The 16,981-nt window shown below is 38.9% G+C and overlaps 1 protein-coding gene across 3 annotated transcripts in view; it reads left to right on the top strand.

Moving 5' to 3' along the window:
• CACNA2D3 (calcium voltage-gated channel auxiliary subunit alpha2delta 3) overlaps positions 1-16,981 on the top strand; it is a 1,089,122-nt gene that overhangs the window by 489,270 nt on the left and 582,871 nt on the right. For all 3 annotated transcript variants that reach the window (XM_060203105.1, XM_060203104.1, XM_060203106.1), the window contains exon 9: positions 2,086-2,160. In XM_060203105.1, coding sequence (XP_060059088.1) covers positions 2,086-2,160 — 75 coding nt within the window. The remainder of the gene's footprint in view (positions 1-2,085; positions 2,161-16,981) is intronic.

Here is a 16,981-nt window from a genome sequence, read left to right as displayed (position 1 = left end):
GCAATGCACATGATTCAGGTTTGACCTGGTAGCCCACTTACTGAAGGAAGCTTTGGTGCTATGTCTCTTTTCTTTGTCCTGTTTCTGTCTCTGTCTTTGAGTTTGAAAAAGTCATCTTGGGACAGTGAAACTGTAGTGATTAAAAAAAAAAAAAGGAAGAATTTGGAGGTATCTAGGAGTGAGACCTCATAGACAACTGAGGTTATTTTTCAGAGAGAAGGCAGGGCTCAAATGGCTCAGAAGATGAATAGGAGTTGCTGGAGGGTGCCAGAGTGAAGGTTTCAGAGAGCCCAGTGGTAGAAAGCTTGCAGGAAAAGACAGGACTTACCAGAAAACAGCAGTGGAGCTAGCACTGGTTGTGGTTAGCTCCCTGAGAAGGACTAATGAATGAAGATGCTAGAATGGTCAACAAAGCCAAGTACCCAGCACCCTGCTACCCCTGGGGAGCTGTGGATAGGAACTGGCAGGAGGAGAAATCATCAGCTGTCTATTTTGGGGAAGCCTGCTGGGAATTGAGAGAAATGAGGCAAAGAACACTCAGGTTTCTGTTTCCTGGTTGTCTTCTATGTACAGTAGCAGAGAACTCTGGGATCAAAAATGATGGGGAGGCTTGCAATGGTCTGCATGGAAATGGTGCCAGTAGGTATGACCAGTATTCTCCCCAATACCCTGCAGTCTCACAGAGTGAATGGGAACATTGAAGTCTTTCCTACCCTCCTGCTGCTCTCCCTCAATTCTTTTCTTGCTCACATGTGACTCACACATGGATGCTTTGGTCTTTTGGCTTCATGAAGCTAAAGGTAGGAGCTGAGCGGGGCCAGACAGTGGTGACTCAGCTTGATTCAGCTCATTGCTATGTGCAAGGACTTGGGTTCAAGCCACTGCTCCCTGCCTGCAGAGGGGATGCTTCACAAGTAGTGAAGTAGTGCTGTAGATGTCTGTCTTTCTCTCTACCTCCCCCTCCCTTCTCTATTTATTTCTGTCTTATCAGATAAAATTGAAAGGGAAATAAAAAGGGGACTTCCAGGAGCAGTGAATTCATAGTGCTAGCACCAATCCCCAGAGATAACCCTGGTAGGGACCCAGGCGGTAGCATAGCAAGCCAGGTGGTAGCATATCCTGTTAAGTGAACATAGTACAAAGCACAAGGAACTATGCAGGGACTGGGGTTCAAATCCATACTACCCATCTGCAGTGAGGATGCTTCACAGTGGTGAAGCAGGTCTGCAGGTGTCTATCTTTTTGCCTCCTACTCCCTTCTCAATTTCTCTCTGTCCTATTGAGTAAAAAGGAACAGCAGGAGCCGTAGTGCCAACACTAACCCCAGCAATTGGAGCCGAGAGAGACAGAGAGAGAGAGAGGGAGAGAGAAGAGAGGAGAGAGGAGAGAGAAGAGGGAGAGGGAGAGGGAGAGGGAGAGGGAGAGGGAGAGGAAAAAGGAGAGGGAGACAGATAGAGAGAAAACTCTGGAGGCAAAAAAAAAAAAAGTGGGGGCAAGGGACCTGAGCTATATCCACATTTTCCTTATTTTTATTTATTCCATTCCCTGAGCTTCACCACACCACGCTGACATTTGTAGATAGAGAGGGAGAGGGAAGGAGGCTACAACCCTGAGGCATCTCCCAGTGTAGTGGGGACCAGGCTTGAACCTGGGTAGCAAAGCAGATACCTTCCCAGGTGATTGATCTTGCTGCTGCACATTTTCGCAGTTTTGATACAGGAGCACTAAAGGACATATCAGCTTATGTGAAAAAATGGAATCTAGGGCTAAGCAGTAGCACATCCAGTAGAGTGTACATGTTACAATGTGTAAGGACCCCGGTTCAAGCTCCGGGGCCCCACCTGTAAGGGGTAAGCTTCACGAGTGGTGAAGCAGTGCTGCAGGTGTCTCTCTTTCTCCCTATTTCCCCTTCTTGATTTCTCTTTTTCTGTCCAGTGGAAAAAAATATATATATGTATATATATTTTAAAGAAAGAATTGAACCTGTGGCTGTGCTACTTTTTGTTTGTTGCATGCATATCCTTAAATTATTTCATACCTTTTGGATGCTCAGTTAAGTGCTTCTCTTGGTTCTTTCCCTTGCAGTATAACAAGGAACTTCACTATGTGGAACCTTGCCTGAATGGAACACTGGTGCAAGCCGACAGGACCAACAAAGAGGTAGGGTTTGCTGCTGGCTCAACAAATCAGCCCCTCCCACCTCACCCCCCTCCACACACACACTCATAACCATCACTCACAGTAATTTCCCAAAATTTATGGAAACCAACCATAGGAATTGCTCTCTCATGGAGGCTTTAAGAACTCCATTGTATAGAATATTTATAATGAAAAAGTAAAACCTTGACAATAAAAGCATTACATGGTTAGCAAATACAAACTAGTTCTGAAACAAAGGAGTTGCTTTCCTGTTTCTCTTGGTCTAAGCATATCCTCTGTTGTACTGAACACCATTCAAAGATCAGATGTCATAGAACACTGAACCTACTTGTTACATCTCTTGTTGCCCTTAAATAATTGTCAAATATTTGTAGAGGTCATACTTTCTGTCACAGCCTGCTGATATGGGTGGATTTACTATAGACGTTTAAACCCTTCCTCAGCCTGTGTCAAGAATGGACTAGCTCTTGGGGAGCTTATGACTGTATGATGCCCTTCAGCAATAACTATCAGGGAACTTTAAGAAGAATGGAGATGTATGATATGTAAGCCCTGGAAATTACAGAAACCTGCAATAAAAGGTCTATGTCTAAACAAACAAACAAACTTTCTATGTCTAGTGAAAATATCTTCCATGAGTGAATGGGAATTAAAGATATTCTCAGATGGAAGGACAGTATGAGCATCTGTAGGCAGCTAACCTTCCCTTACATAGGTATAGAGGGTCTCTAAACAGAGGGATGTGAGAAGAAAGGGTGTAGTATTTCAGAAAGGAATTGTTAATTGAGTAGGTAAAAATTTGGCAAGTATAAAAATAGAAAAAAACATCCTTATTCTCTGGGAAGTCTCAAATCATATTTAATTGTTGAAACAAAAGTTATAGCACTATCTTATGTGGTGCTCAATGTCTGCTACAAAAATATGTATATATCTATATCTATATATAATGGATAAAATAACCAAATCAGAAAATTTGTATATTTCAATGGAAGTAGTAAATGTTAATGCATGTAGACTGTGATGTGTGTGTGTGTGTGTGTGTATGTGTGTGTGTATCCTGGAATGACCATTATGAAAATGATAAAGAGAAGGCCATGCAGTGTTGTTCCTGATTAAGCACACATTAAGGCACTGGACCAGGTCTGAGTCTCTGCTCCCTACCTGCAGCGGGAGTGCTTTACAACAGGTGAAGTGGGTATGTCTTCCTTCTCTCTCTCTCAATTTCTCTCTGTCATATAAAATAAAATAGAGAAAAATGGCCACCGGAAGTGATGGATTTGTAGATGCAGGCATCAAGCCCCATCAAGAGAGAGAAAGAAAATAAAGTGATAAGGAAGAGTATAGTAAACATAAACTCAGTGAATATAAGAAAAAAGAAATGTGGACCTGGGAAATAACATAATGGTTACACAAAAGATTTTCATGCCTGAGGCTCTGAGGTCCTAGGTTTAATCCCTAGCACCACCATAGGCAAGAGCTCAGCAGTGCTCTGGTGAGAGAAAAAGAGAGAGACAGGAAAAAAAGTTAGGGAAGTCAATAATGATCCTAAAGGCATGCATATAAAATTATAGGTTTCTAAAATTCATGAAGCAAAGCCTACTAGAGCTGAAAGTAGACACAAATAAGCTATAATTAAAATTGGGTAGTATATTTCACATTCAGAAATTGATAAAATTTCTAAATAGAAAGTCAGCACAGATATAGAACTGAACAACAGCATTAGTCAGTAAGATCATAGAACATTTGGTGCCACATCAGCAAAACACATATTGCTTTCAAGACCCATTAACATTAGCCTAGATGGAACACCCTGGGGCAGTACAAACAGCCAACAAGTTTAAAAAGAGTTGACATCATGCACAATATACTTTTTCCTCTGGTGATAATGAAATCAAACTGGAAACCAATAACAAAAAAAAAAAAACAACCAAAAAGTTCAAAACATAGAAATAAAGAACACACTAAATAATCCATTGATCAAATTAAAGAAAGAAGGAAGATACAAAAGGAGGGAAAGGAAAGGAGAGAGAAAGAGAGAGAGAAAGGAAGAAAGAGAAAGAAAATATATGAAAATATATCAAAATAACGTGAAGCAAAACCATAACAGTTGTTGTTAAGGGAAATTTATAGTTCTAAAAGGAAAATCCAAATCAATAATCTGTCTTTCTATCACAAGAGTCTAGAAAAGATAGAGAAAAATAAAATCAAAGCAAATAGAAGGAAGAAAATAATAAAGAACAGGAATCAAGGGCCTGTGGAACAGTTCACTTGGATAGTGCATTGTTTTACCCAGTGCATAACCCAGGTTCAAGCCTGGCCCCTACTGCATCTCTATCTGGAAAAACAAAAAAAGGCAACCACTGGAGCAGAGATTGAATTTAAAATTGAAACAGGAAAACTGTAGAGAAAAATTAATGACAATAAATCTGATTCTTTAAAGAACTTATAGGATGACAGATAAAAATAGTTTGTGATATAAAATCTCAAGTAGCAGACATGAAGAGGACTGTTACTATATAGTTGGTGTTACTAAAAGGATAACTAGAGCATAGCATGACCAACTCCTTATATATGAATTCTACTTGGAACAAATCAAAACTACAAGCTACTAAAAATCTGACCAAGGGGAGTCAGGCAGTAGCAGCGGGTTAACCACACGTGGCGCAAAGTGCAAGGACCAGCATAAGGATGCCAGTTCGAGCCCCCGGTTCCCCACCTGCAGGGGAGTTGCCTCAGCCTCACAGGTGGTGAAGCAGGTCTGCAGGTGTCTATCTCTCTCCCTCTCTGTCTCCCTTCCTCTCTCCATTTCTCTCTGTCCTATCCAACAATGACAACATCAACAATAATAATAACTATAACAATAAAACAACAAAAGAGAATAAATAAATATATTTTAAAAATCTAACCAACATGAAATATATAACCTGAATGGTTCTATAAATATCAAAGGAAGTGAGTTCATAATTTAAACGTTCAAAAAAGAAATCTGGAACCCATGATGGTTCCACTGGGAAAATTCTATCAAGCACCTAAAGAAGAATTAATACCATTTTCCAAGATTCTTTTTCATAAAAATAGGAGGGAAGTCACTCCAACTTATTTATGAAGGTAGTCGGCCCTTAATAAACCAGAAGGAGTTCGGGGAAAGAACACTACTATCTACATGAACTGCAACAAAAGTCTTCAGCACAATTTTAACTCATTTAATCCAACCACACACATGTACATACATACATTCACAGATGTATGCAAACATTTAAATAATAATAAAAAATCTTTAAATATGATTTGTTCTAAATGAACAAGTTGGTTTGACATCCCCAGATCCATCACTGCAATTCACCATATCAGTAGACTGAAGATTTTTTAAAAGTCATATGATCTATATTACAACATTTAATAAATGTATAGGGGGATAGCATACAGGTTACTCAGAAAGAATCTTGGCCTGATGCATCCGGGTCCTAGTTCCCCTGTACCACAATAAACCTGAGCAGTGCTCTGGTAGAAAATAGATGAATAAATAAGTAAATCCAAAGCAATTTATAATTTAAGCAAAAATAACACAGCAAAATAGGAACACTGGTAACTTTTTTTTATTGATAAAACCCATAGAACTTCTACCCAACATCCAACTTAAAAGGTAAAACTTGTACTCTTAAGATGAAAATCCAAAACTCTCACCTTCTGTATCCCACAATGACCTTGGATCCATACTCCCAGAGGGATAAAGAATAGGAAAGCTATCAGGGGAGAGGATGGGATATGGAGATCTGGTGGTGGGAATTGTGTGGAGTTGTAACCCTCTTATCCTACGGTTTTGTTAATGTCTCCTTTTTTTAATAAATAAAAAAAGTTAAAAAAAACATAGAACCTGGGGTCTCAGGCATTCCAACAGAAGACTATCTACTGAGTCACCTCTATAGCTACAGCATGAGTGCACTGAAATAACATTTACAAAATGATAAAATCATAAAAAATAAATGGTTATCTTTAAAACACCAAAATACATTAAAATTATTATGTTATCTATAAAAAATTCTAAAAATATAGAGGACAATAGTGAATGGAATTACTATAGTAAAAGTAGAAGCAAAGACAAGTGACTACAACTATAAAAGTGCAACTTTTGGGAACCAGATGGTGGCATACCAGATTAAGCTCACATAGTGCCATACACAGGGACCCGCATAAGGATCCTGGTTTGAGCCCCCGCTCCCCACATGCAGGGGGTTCGATTCACAGGCAGTGAAGCAGGTCTGCAGGTGTATCTCTCTCTCTCTCTCCTCTGCTCTTTTTTGCCTCTTCTCTCAATTTCTGTCTGTCCTATCCAGCAACAATAACAGCAGTAGCAGCAGCAACAATAACAACAACAACCGAACAATGGGGAAAAAAATGGCCTCTAGGAGCCATGAGTTCATAGTGCAGGCACTGAGCACAGGCGATTACCTTGGAGGCAAAAATAAAATAAAATAAAATAAAATAAAATAAAAAGTGCAACCTTGTTTCTTGCGGTGATGGAACTGCTCTCTATTGGGCCTAGCATTCATTTCAGCATCCTAGTTATGCTATTACTATACTCTTGCAAAAGCTTACCACTTGGAGATTGGGGGATGTTGGGTATTTAAACATAGACTATATTTGTATATTTCATATAATTGAACATCTATAATAATCTCATGAAGACTGTCTACAGAAATAAAACTGTGGAAATATCTAAAAAAAGAAAATCCAAAACTCATAACTTAGACACTATTTTGTTGTAAATTTTTGCCAGTACAACAATCTTACCAAAATAAACAAAAGGCCTATTATTTAGATAGGAAGAAATTGAACTGATAGTATTTTTAGATGGTATAATTGTTTATGTAGAAAAATCCAACTGAATCTCCCCAAAAGGCAAAATTAAAAAAAAAAAACTCTTAGAAATAATAAGTGAAATTGAAAAAGTCATATATGTATATATCAACAAAACCAATCACATGGGAGTGGGGTGGTAGTGCAGCGGGTTAAGCACACGTGGCACAAAGCGCAAGGACCGGCATAAGGATCCTAGTTCGAGCCCCCGGCTCCCCAGGAGTCACTTCACAGGCGATGAAGCAAGTCTGTAGGTGTCTTTTTCTCCCCCTTTGTGTCTTCCCCTCCTCTCTCCATTCCTCTCTATCCTATCTAACAACAACCACATCAATAACAACAACAATAAAACAACAAGGGCAACAAAAGGGAATAAGTAAATAAATAAAATTAAACAATCACGTTTATGTATACTAACAATGAGCATATGACAACCAAATTTTGAAAAACGAAATACTATTTAGTTGCTCCAAAGAAATAAACCTAAGGGAGCCGGGAAGTGATGCACCTAGTTAAGTGCACATAATATGAAGTGCAAGGTCCTGAGCAGAGATCCAGGTTCAAGCCTCCACTCCCCACCTGCAGGGGGAATGACTCACAAGCAGTAAAGCTGAGGTCTACAGGTATCTATCTTTCTCTCTTCCTATCTTCCCCTCCTCTCTCACTTTCTTTCTGTACTATCCAGTTAAAAAAAAAAAAATGACTACCAGGAGCAGTAGATTCATAGTGCTGGCACCAAGCCCTAGTGATAGCCCTGGAGGCAATAATAAATTAAATAAATAAATAAACAAGTGAACAGACCAATTGAGGCATGTACTGGTTCTGAATGCTGAAAATTACTAAATGCTCATGAAGAACTTCAACAAAGGTCTGAAATGGAGGGAGTAGCCATATTCATAGATGGGAAGACTTAAATATAGCCAATTTAAAAATATATAGCAACATTATTCAAACCATTTTTCATGTTTAAGACAATTTTTATGAATCTGAACAGTTTTTGTGGGCACAGAAAAATGTATTCTAAAATTTATAGTTGTAGTTCTTAGAATAGAGAAACAATTTTAAAAAATCAAGTAGTCAATCTACCAAGTACTAATTAAAGTATTAATTGTACTGACTGGGGAGTATATGTATAGATCTTTAGAGGAGCACAGAAACTCACCCACATGGTTATGTGCAACTGATTTTTGAGAGCATTGAAAAAGCAATTCAGTGGAGCTAGGAAAAATAGTGCTGAAGTAGTTGAGCATCCATATGCAAAAATAGTAACAGTGATAATACAAACCAAACATTTTGCAATGCTGACCAAAACCTCACATGTGAAATAAAATTTAACTCAAATTGATGAAAAAGCTAAATATACTGTGAAGCTATGATGCCCTCCGAACAAAACATTGGAGAAAACCTTTGGAACCTAGGGCTAGACAAAACTGTTGTTCTTGACATAAAAGCACAGTTCATAAAAGGCAAGCTTCTTGAAGTAGAAGTGGATCTCCTCAAAGTTCAAAGGCAGCTTTTGCTGTGTGACACTTTGCTATAAGGATGAAGTTTTGTGATTTGCAAATATTTTTACCTCCTCTACATCATTTTTTCTTAATTACCAGAGCATTGCTCAGCTCTGGCTTATGGTGATGCAGGGGATTGAACCTGGGACTTTGGAGCCTCAGGTATGAGAGTCAGTTTGCATAACCATTATGCTATCTACCCCTGCTCCTCTACATCTCAGGTAAGGATATTTACAAGTGTCTAGAAGAGGATGAATATGTAGAAATACAGTATATAGGCAGCTCTGAAACTCAATGTTTAACATACAGTCCAACTAGGAAGTTGGCAAAAGACATGAAGACATTTGATGAAGAGGATGTATAGATGACAAGTTAGTGCATGAAATGCTATTGAAATCATTAAAATGTTATTAAACATCAATCACTAAGGAAAGAGATGGCAAAACCCTAAGGAGACATCACTGCACACCTATAAGACTGGGCAACCATACTTCCAAAGCATGAGTGGGTGAGTGATTACTAAATAAGTCAGCCACCTGGAAGAGGATTCAGATGGAAGACTTATTCCATTTGAAGATATACAGAACACTGGAAACAAAAGTGAAGACTTGTTATGTTTTAATGCAGTCAAGGCAACCTGGATGTGGAGGAACTCTTATTCTAGGTCTGGCAGTTAAGAGTTCAGGCTGAATTCCAGAAATGGCATCTTGGTAGCCATTTTTTTCTTGCTTTTTTGTAAATGCGGGTAGAGGATTATGACCACCTGCAAAAATCTCTGTTGTGTGAACAAGTTCAATACTTCTGACAAGAAGGTGCCAGTTTCCATAGGGTGCTTCATTTTTTTCACTCAGTGTATCTATGTGTTTCCTGACATGTTCTCTTGACAGGTAAAATTCTTTCTGTTCTATCCCCTTTTGGCCACTGTAATACTCTTTCCAGTTAATGAAGGGACATGAAAGAACTTATATAATAGAAGGTGGCATTCAGGATTTATTATGGTTTGTACCTTTTGCCCTGTAACAGCTATCTATCTCTACTTGTATGATATTCAGGTGACTATCTCCCACCACCCAAAAACAAAGCAAAAAATAAAATAAAATAAAACAAAACTAGATAATCTTAAATAAAACAAGACTTGACAAAGAAGAAGTAAGCAAACAATAAGAGAACCTCAACATGTGTTGAAATAGAAGGAAAACCTAGAATAAAAATACTGGCTTTGGTCAAACTAATTTATCCTAGTTGACAAATTTCCTATTCCTTGAACTAGCCCATGACACAGCATCCCTCAGAAATTGATCTAAAGGTCCTATGAAGTTTTTTTTTTTTTCTTTTAAAGATACTGTTTACTGTCTGGAGAGAATTTTTGCTTTGGTACTTTATGCACCCAACAACTGACTTTTTTTTTCCTTTAAGGAAAAAGAAACCATGACAAATTGGAGGAGCCTGGAGCTTAAGTATAGAACTCAAATGAATATACTCTCCTCCTAATCTACTTCAGGCCTTCTGAACCATTCATCAGACCTTAAACTGAACCTCCTGTGGTCTCTCTGCTGCAAGTGGGATAGGGAGGAAGAAGGCGAGGACTGGGGCTTTACTCTGGTTTTATAATGAAAATGTTCGGAAGTCCATTGAATTTTGCAGCTCTGTTTAAAAATTACTTGCAGATATGTGTTGTAAAAGCAACTACTTTTAGAAACCCATGTGTCAGGGGTGGGGAGACAGCATAGTGATTATACAAAAGACTCTCATGCCTAAGGCTCTGAGGTCCCAGGTTCAATCCCCAGCACCACTATATGCCAGAACTTGAACAGTATCTCTGTTCTGGTCTCTCTCTTCCCCACCCTGTTTGCTCCTCTCTTACTAAAATAAAATGAGCAACCCATTTTAAAAAATATTTATTTATTTATTTTCTCTTTTGTTGCCCTTGTTGTTTAAGATTGTTGTGGTTATTGATGTCGTTATTGGTGGATAGGACAGAGAGAAATGGAGAGAGGAGGGGAAGACAGAGAGGGGGAAAGAAAGATAGACACCTGCAGACCTGCTTCACTGCCTGTGAAGTGACTCCCCTGCAGGTGGGGAGCCGAGGGCTCGAACCGGGATCCTTACACTGATCCTTGTGCCATGTGTGCTTAACCTGCAGCACCACCACCCGACTCCCCGAGCAAACCATTTTTTAAAAAGAAACCTTTATGCCTTTCCTCTTCCCACTGGTTGCTTCTGTTGTCTCAGGTTTAAGCTTTTAAGAGAGTCAGCATATCAAAGACTAAGATGATGGTCTGTGCATCAAAAAGTTTGATATGTTAAATCAATTATTACCCCTCTCATATTAATTAAATAGTGATTTGTATCACTACAGGTTAATAATAGGAGTGTACATAAACACCATTCCCACCACCAAGACTGTGTCCCATCCCACCCCACCCCCCCCCAGTGAAGCCAAACATCCACCCTCATCCTCAACCCAGGGTTTTTACTTTGGTGCCCTGTTTCAAACTCAGTCAAATCCTGTTTTGAGTTTCCCTTTCTGTTCTTCTTTCTCAACTTCTGTTTATGAGTGGGATCATCCCATACTCGTCTTTGTATTTCTGACTTAGCGTACTTAACACAATTCCTTCTAGCTCCATTCAAGATGGGTCAGAGAAGGTGGGTGAAGTCTCTGGATACAGTCTGAGGTGAAGCATATTGAGGTGGCAATCGTTGCTTTGGTTAGGTTGTGGTCGGCGGATGAAATATTATTTGGTTCGGATTGGGAGATGCATACAGGAAAGTGGGCCCTATCCAAGGGTTCCAGGACTGGGGGAAATAGGGGATCTATAGTAAAGATGTGAGGTTCCTGCTGTCTTAGGGTTCAAAAAGACAATCGATAGTTAATATTATCATCACTTTATTTGTTAATTGGGTTAACTTTGAAAAGTCCCTTTGTTATGGTTTGCTGTACAGTATCCAGTATCTTGTATTTAGCTGTGCTATTGGATGCTTCTAATCTACTTGGTCTAGGCTTTTGAGAGAGTCCGCATATCAAATACATAGCCTAGATATTAAAAAGATTCAGTTTGTCTTTTGAGAAACTTTGAGACATACAATTGATTTCCCCCTCTCATATTAATTAACTACTGATTTATATGTCTACATTTTGCTAGGAGTGTACATAAACACCATTCCCACCACCAAAGGACTGTGACCCATCCCTCCCGCCCACTCCCACCCCCTACTGGCCCAGGAAGCTACATGTCTACCCCTCACCACTGGGTTTTTACTTTGGTGTCCTACTTACAATTTGATCAGGTCCTGCTTTTAGTTTCCCTTTCAGATCTAGTAAGTCAGCCTCTGTTGATGAGTGGGATCATCCCATACTCATCTTTATCTTTCTGACTTAGTTCACTTAACACAATTCCTTCTAGCTCCATTCAAGATGGGTCAGAGAAGGTGGGTTCATTGTTCTTAACAGCTGCATAGTATTCCATTGTGTTTACATACCACAACTTTCTCAGCCATTCATCTGTTGTTGGGCACCTGGTTTGCTTCCAGGTTTTAGCTATTACAAATTGTTCTATGAACATAGGTGTACAGATATCTTTTTTGGTTGGGTGTAATGGAGTCCTTGGGGTCTAACCCTAGGAGAGGAAATATTGAGTCATATGAAAGGTACATGTCTAGCCTAGTGAGAGTTCTCTGGACTGCTCTCCACAAATGTTTGACCAATTTACATTCCCACCAACAAGCAGAAGGGTCCCTTTGTCCCCAAAACCTTTCCATTATTTGTTGCTGCTGTCCATTTTGATATATGACATTCTCAAAACAGTGAGGTGGTATCTCAGTGTTGACTTAATTTGCATTTCTTTGACAATCAGAGACCTGGAGCAATTTTTCATGTATTTGTTAGCCTTTTGGATCTCTTCTGTAGTGAATGTTCTATTCATATCATCTTCCCATTTTTGGATGGGGTCATATGCTTTTTTGTTGCTAAGTTTGCTGAGCTCTTTGTATATTTTGGTTATTAGTCTTCCATGCATTTGGGTTTGTTTCATTTCATTGAATACTTACTTATAGTTTTCAGTATACAAGTCTTTCATTTCTTTAATCAGCTTTATTCCTAGGTATTTTATTTATTTTGCTGCAACAGTGAATAGGAGTGATTTCTGGATGTCTTATTCTTTAGATTTAGTGTTTGCATAAAGAAATGCCACTGATTTTTGTACATTGATTTTGTAGACTGATACCTTGCTATATTGTCTAATAACTTCCAGTAGTTTTTCTGCTGGATTCTTTAGGTATTTCTATGTATAATATCTTATCATCTGCAAATAGTGGGAGCTTAACTTCTTCCCTTCCAATCTGTATTCCTTTGATTTCTTTCTCTTGCCTGATTGCTATGGCAAGAACTTACAATACTATGTTGAAGAGTAATGGTGATAGTGGACAGCCCTGTCTAGTCCTGATCTAATGGGAAATGCTTTCATCTTCTGTCCTTTGAGTATGATGTTAGCTGTGGGTTTGCTATTTATGGACTCCACTATCTTGAGGAATTTCCCATCTATTCCCATTTTTTGTAGTGTTTTGAGCATGAAAGGGTGTTGGACTTTGTCAAATGTTTTCTCAGCATCTATAGAGATAATCATATGGTTTTGGCTTTGCTTTTGTTGATGTGGTAAATGACATTGATTGAGTTTCGTATGCTGAACCAACTTGGCATTCCTGGGATAAAAGCTACTTGGTCATGATGAACAATCTTTTTGATATACTGTTGTATCCAGTTGGACAGGGTCTTGTTTAATATTTTGGCATCTATGTTCATCAGCGATATTGGTCTGTAGTTTTCCTTTTTTTGTGTGTCCCTATCTGCTTTTAGTATCAGGGAGATGTTGCCTTCATAGAAGGTGGAAGGGAATGTTCCTGTTTCTTCGATCTTGTGGAAAAGCTTTAGAAGTATAGGTATTAGCTGTTTCCTGAAAGTTTTGTAGAATTTGTTTGTGTAGCCATCTGATCCAGGACTTTTGTTATTGGAAAGATTCTTAATAAGTGTTTTGATTTCTTTGTCTATGATTGATGCATTTAGGTTCTGTAGTTCTTCTTGGTTCAATTTTGGAAGGGTATATGTTTCTATGAATTCTTTCATTTATTCCACATTCTCTAGCTTGGAGGCGTAAAGTCATTTGTAAAAGTTTCACATGATTTTCTGGATTTCTGTGGTGTCAGTTGTTATATCTCCTCTATAGTTTAGAATTCTATTAAATTGAGTCTTCTCCCTTTTTTTAATGAGTCTGGCTAGGGGTTTGTCAATTTTGTTTAATTTTGCAAAGAAACGACATTTGGATTCATTGATCTTTTGTATGTTTCTCTTATTTTTGATGTTATTTCTGCTCTAATTTTAGTGATTTCCATCCATGTGGTTTCTATAAGGTTCCTTTGTTCTTCTTCCTCTAAGTCCTTAAGGCATGCAGTAAGGTCGATTATTTGAGCTTTTTCTTGTTCTCTAATGTATGCTTGTATGGCTATGAGTTTCCCTCTTAGTACTGCGTTAACTGTATCCCAAATATTTTGATAGCTTGTATCTTCATTTTCATTTGTTTCCAGGAACAATAGATTTTCTTGCTTGAGTGCTCTTTGACCCAGCTGTTATTAAGCAGTGTGTTGTTGAGTTTCCAAATTTTGTGACATTTAGTAATTTTCTTTTTGTTGTTGAATGTTAACTTTACTCCCCTGTTGTCTGAGAAGATACTTGGGATGAATTCAATGCTCTTGAATTTGTTGATACTGTATTTATGGCCTAATATGTGGTCTGTCCTTGAGGATGTGCTGTGTGGATTTGAAAACAATGTGTATTCCAGTTTTGGGGAGTGAAGAACTCTGAAAATGTCCAGGAGGTCTAGTCTTTCCATATGTTTGTTTAATTCTTTTTTTGTTGTTTATTCTCTGCTTCCTTGATCTGTCTAAGTGTGAGAGTGGGGTGTTAAAACCTCCCACTATCACTGTATTACTATTGATGTATTTCTGTAGCTCTTTCAGTAGGTTTTTGATGTATTTAGGGGGATGCATTGGATCGACCTCGTGGTGCATCCCGTGAGTACCCATTCATTGGGGAAACTGACGATCCTTCCTAGCCGACTGAATCCACATGGATCCCAGTCACTTTCAAAGCCAGCAACAAGCAGCTCCTGACAGCTTTCAACCTGACGCTGTTGACTGGCTACGGAAGAAGGGCAAACGCTAGAAGAAGAAGAAAGATGGTCCCTCATTGGTTGCATAGATGTTAATTGTTAAATTTTGGTTGATTGATCCTCTAATCATTATATGATGGCTTTGCCTATCTTTTTTACTTTACTTAATTTAAATTCTATTGTGTTAGAGATGAGAATGGCTATCTTTGCCCTTTTTTGTGGTCCATTAGCCTGAATGGTAGTTTTCCATCCTTTCATTTTAAGTCTGTGTTTGTCTTGTTGGGTCAGGTGGGATTCTTGCAAGCAGCATGTGGTTGTGTCGTGTTTTCTGATCCTTCCTCCCACTCTGTGCCTTTTAATGGATTAGTTTAAACCATTGACATTTATTGATATTATGGATTAAATGTGTTGCATTGCCATTGTTAAACAAATTTTTGTTTGCTCTTATATATGGTATTATGGTGATGTTCTTATTTATAAGAGGTCTTTTAGAACCTCTTTCAGGGCAGGCTTAGTGATAATTGCCTGCTTTAACTGTTGTCTGTCTGAGAAGGTTTTGATCCCTCCATGTAGTCTGAATGAAAGTCTAGCCAGATATATTATCCTTGGTTGAAACCCTTTATCATTGAGGACTTAATAGATATCTTGCCATTCTCTTCTGGCTTTTAGAGTTTGAGTGGAGACATCTGCTGATAGTCTTATGATTTTCCCCTGTATGTGACTTTTTGTTTTTCTCTTGCAGCCTGTAGGATCCTTTCTTTATCCTTGCTTCTTTTCACTGTAACTATGATGTGTCTTGGTGTCTTTAGGTCTGGGTTGATTCTGCTTGGGACTCTCTGGGCCTCTTTAATCTTAATGTCCTTTCTGTTGTTTAGGTCTTAGAAGTTTTCTTCTATTATTTCCTCTAGGATGTTTAATTACCCTTCCTCTTTTTTTTCCCTCTGTTAGGTCAGTTATGTGAATGTTACTTCTTTTGAGATCGTCCCATATGTCTCTGTTGTTGTTTTCAGTGTCTCTCAATCTCTTTCTTAGTTTTCTCATCCTTTGTCTGGCTAATTCTGTTTTCTGCTTCTGTTAGCCTGCCTTCCCTTACCTCGGCTTCCTTCTTCAGTTTAGTTATAGTATTAGCTTGTTCTGCTAATTGGCCTTTTAGCTCAGCTATTTCATCTTTCTTTTCTCTAATTACCTCAATGTAGCTAGTATAGTCTCATTTGTTGTTTCCCTATTTCTGTTAGCCCTTTCCTCCATAGTTGTTTTCATTTATGTGATTATTAGGTTTACTATTGCTTGCATACTTTTCTTATCTATGGTTACTTCTGACTGATTTGGAGTTTCTTCTGGGCTCCTGACTCATTTTGGTATCAGTTTTATTTGCTCTTGATTTAACCATTTTTCTAACCAATACCAGTTAGCCAAACAACACCTTCTCCAGAGAATCACAGGTTGTAAGATGCTTCTTTTTGGAGCCTACACCAGGTGTTGTCTCCATGTCACCATCTTGGCCCCGCCTCCCTCTTATTTTTTGCCTCCAGGGTTATTGCCTGGTCTCGGTTCCTACACTAAGAATCTACTGCTCCTGGATGCAATTTTTCCCATGTTGTTGCCCTTGTTGTTTCCCTTTTTGTCATTGTTATTATTATTGTTGTCATTGGTTTTATTGTTGGATAGGACATAGAGAAATTGAGAGAGGAGAGAAGACAGAGAGGGGGAGAGAAAGATAGATACCTATAGATTTGCTTCACTGGCTGTGAAGCAACCCCCCCTGCAGGTGGGGAGCCAGGGGCTCGAACTTGGTTTCTTACACTGGCCCTTGAGCTTCACACTATGTGTGCTTAACCCACTCTGGTACCACCCAACCTCCTCTCCCCCTTAAATTTCAAACTTCATTTTCTTGCCCCTTTCACAGACATTGAGGGAGGGGAATTAGCTCATATTTTAAGTGGATTAGATGAAGCTAGGGGCAACTTTCTTGGAATAAAAACCCACTAAGAAGTACCATAATAATTACTCTCTTTATTGATTGAAAACCAAAATTTGCCAAGTGGCAACAATTCTGCATTTGTACATGTTGATAATCCAGCCTCTCTCTTGAGAAGTGTCTGTGGTCAGTGCCTGAATTTACTTTTGTGTTTGTTGTGTAGGAGGCAGGGGGTAACTCACAAGCCTGCATTTTTCCAATGGAGCTGTGGTAAGAATTCATTGACTTGGGAGTCAGGCGGTGGCATAGTGGGTTAAGCGCACGTGGCGCAAAGCGCAGGGACCCGCGTAAGGATCCTGGTTCGAGCCCCCGGCTCCCCACCT

This window comes from Erinaceus europaeus, chromosome 12 (assembly GCF_950295315.1).
Source record: "Erinaceus europaeus chromosome 12, mEriEur2.1, whole genome shotgun sequence".
In the NCBI taxonomy this organism is placed as follows: Eukaryota; Metazoa; Chordata; class Mammalia; order Eulipotyphla; family Erinaceidae; genus Erinaceus; species Erinaceus europaeus.
Note: the sequence above shows the minus strand (reverse complement) of the source record. Positions and strands in the feature narration are given on the sequence as shown.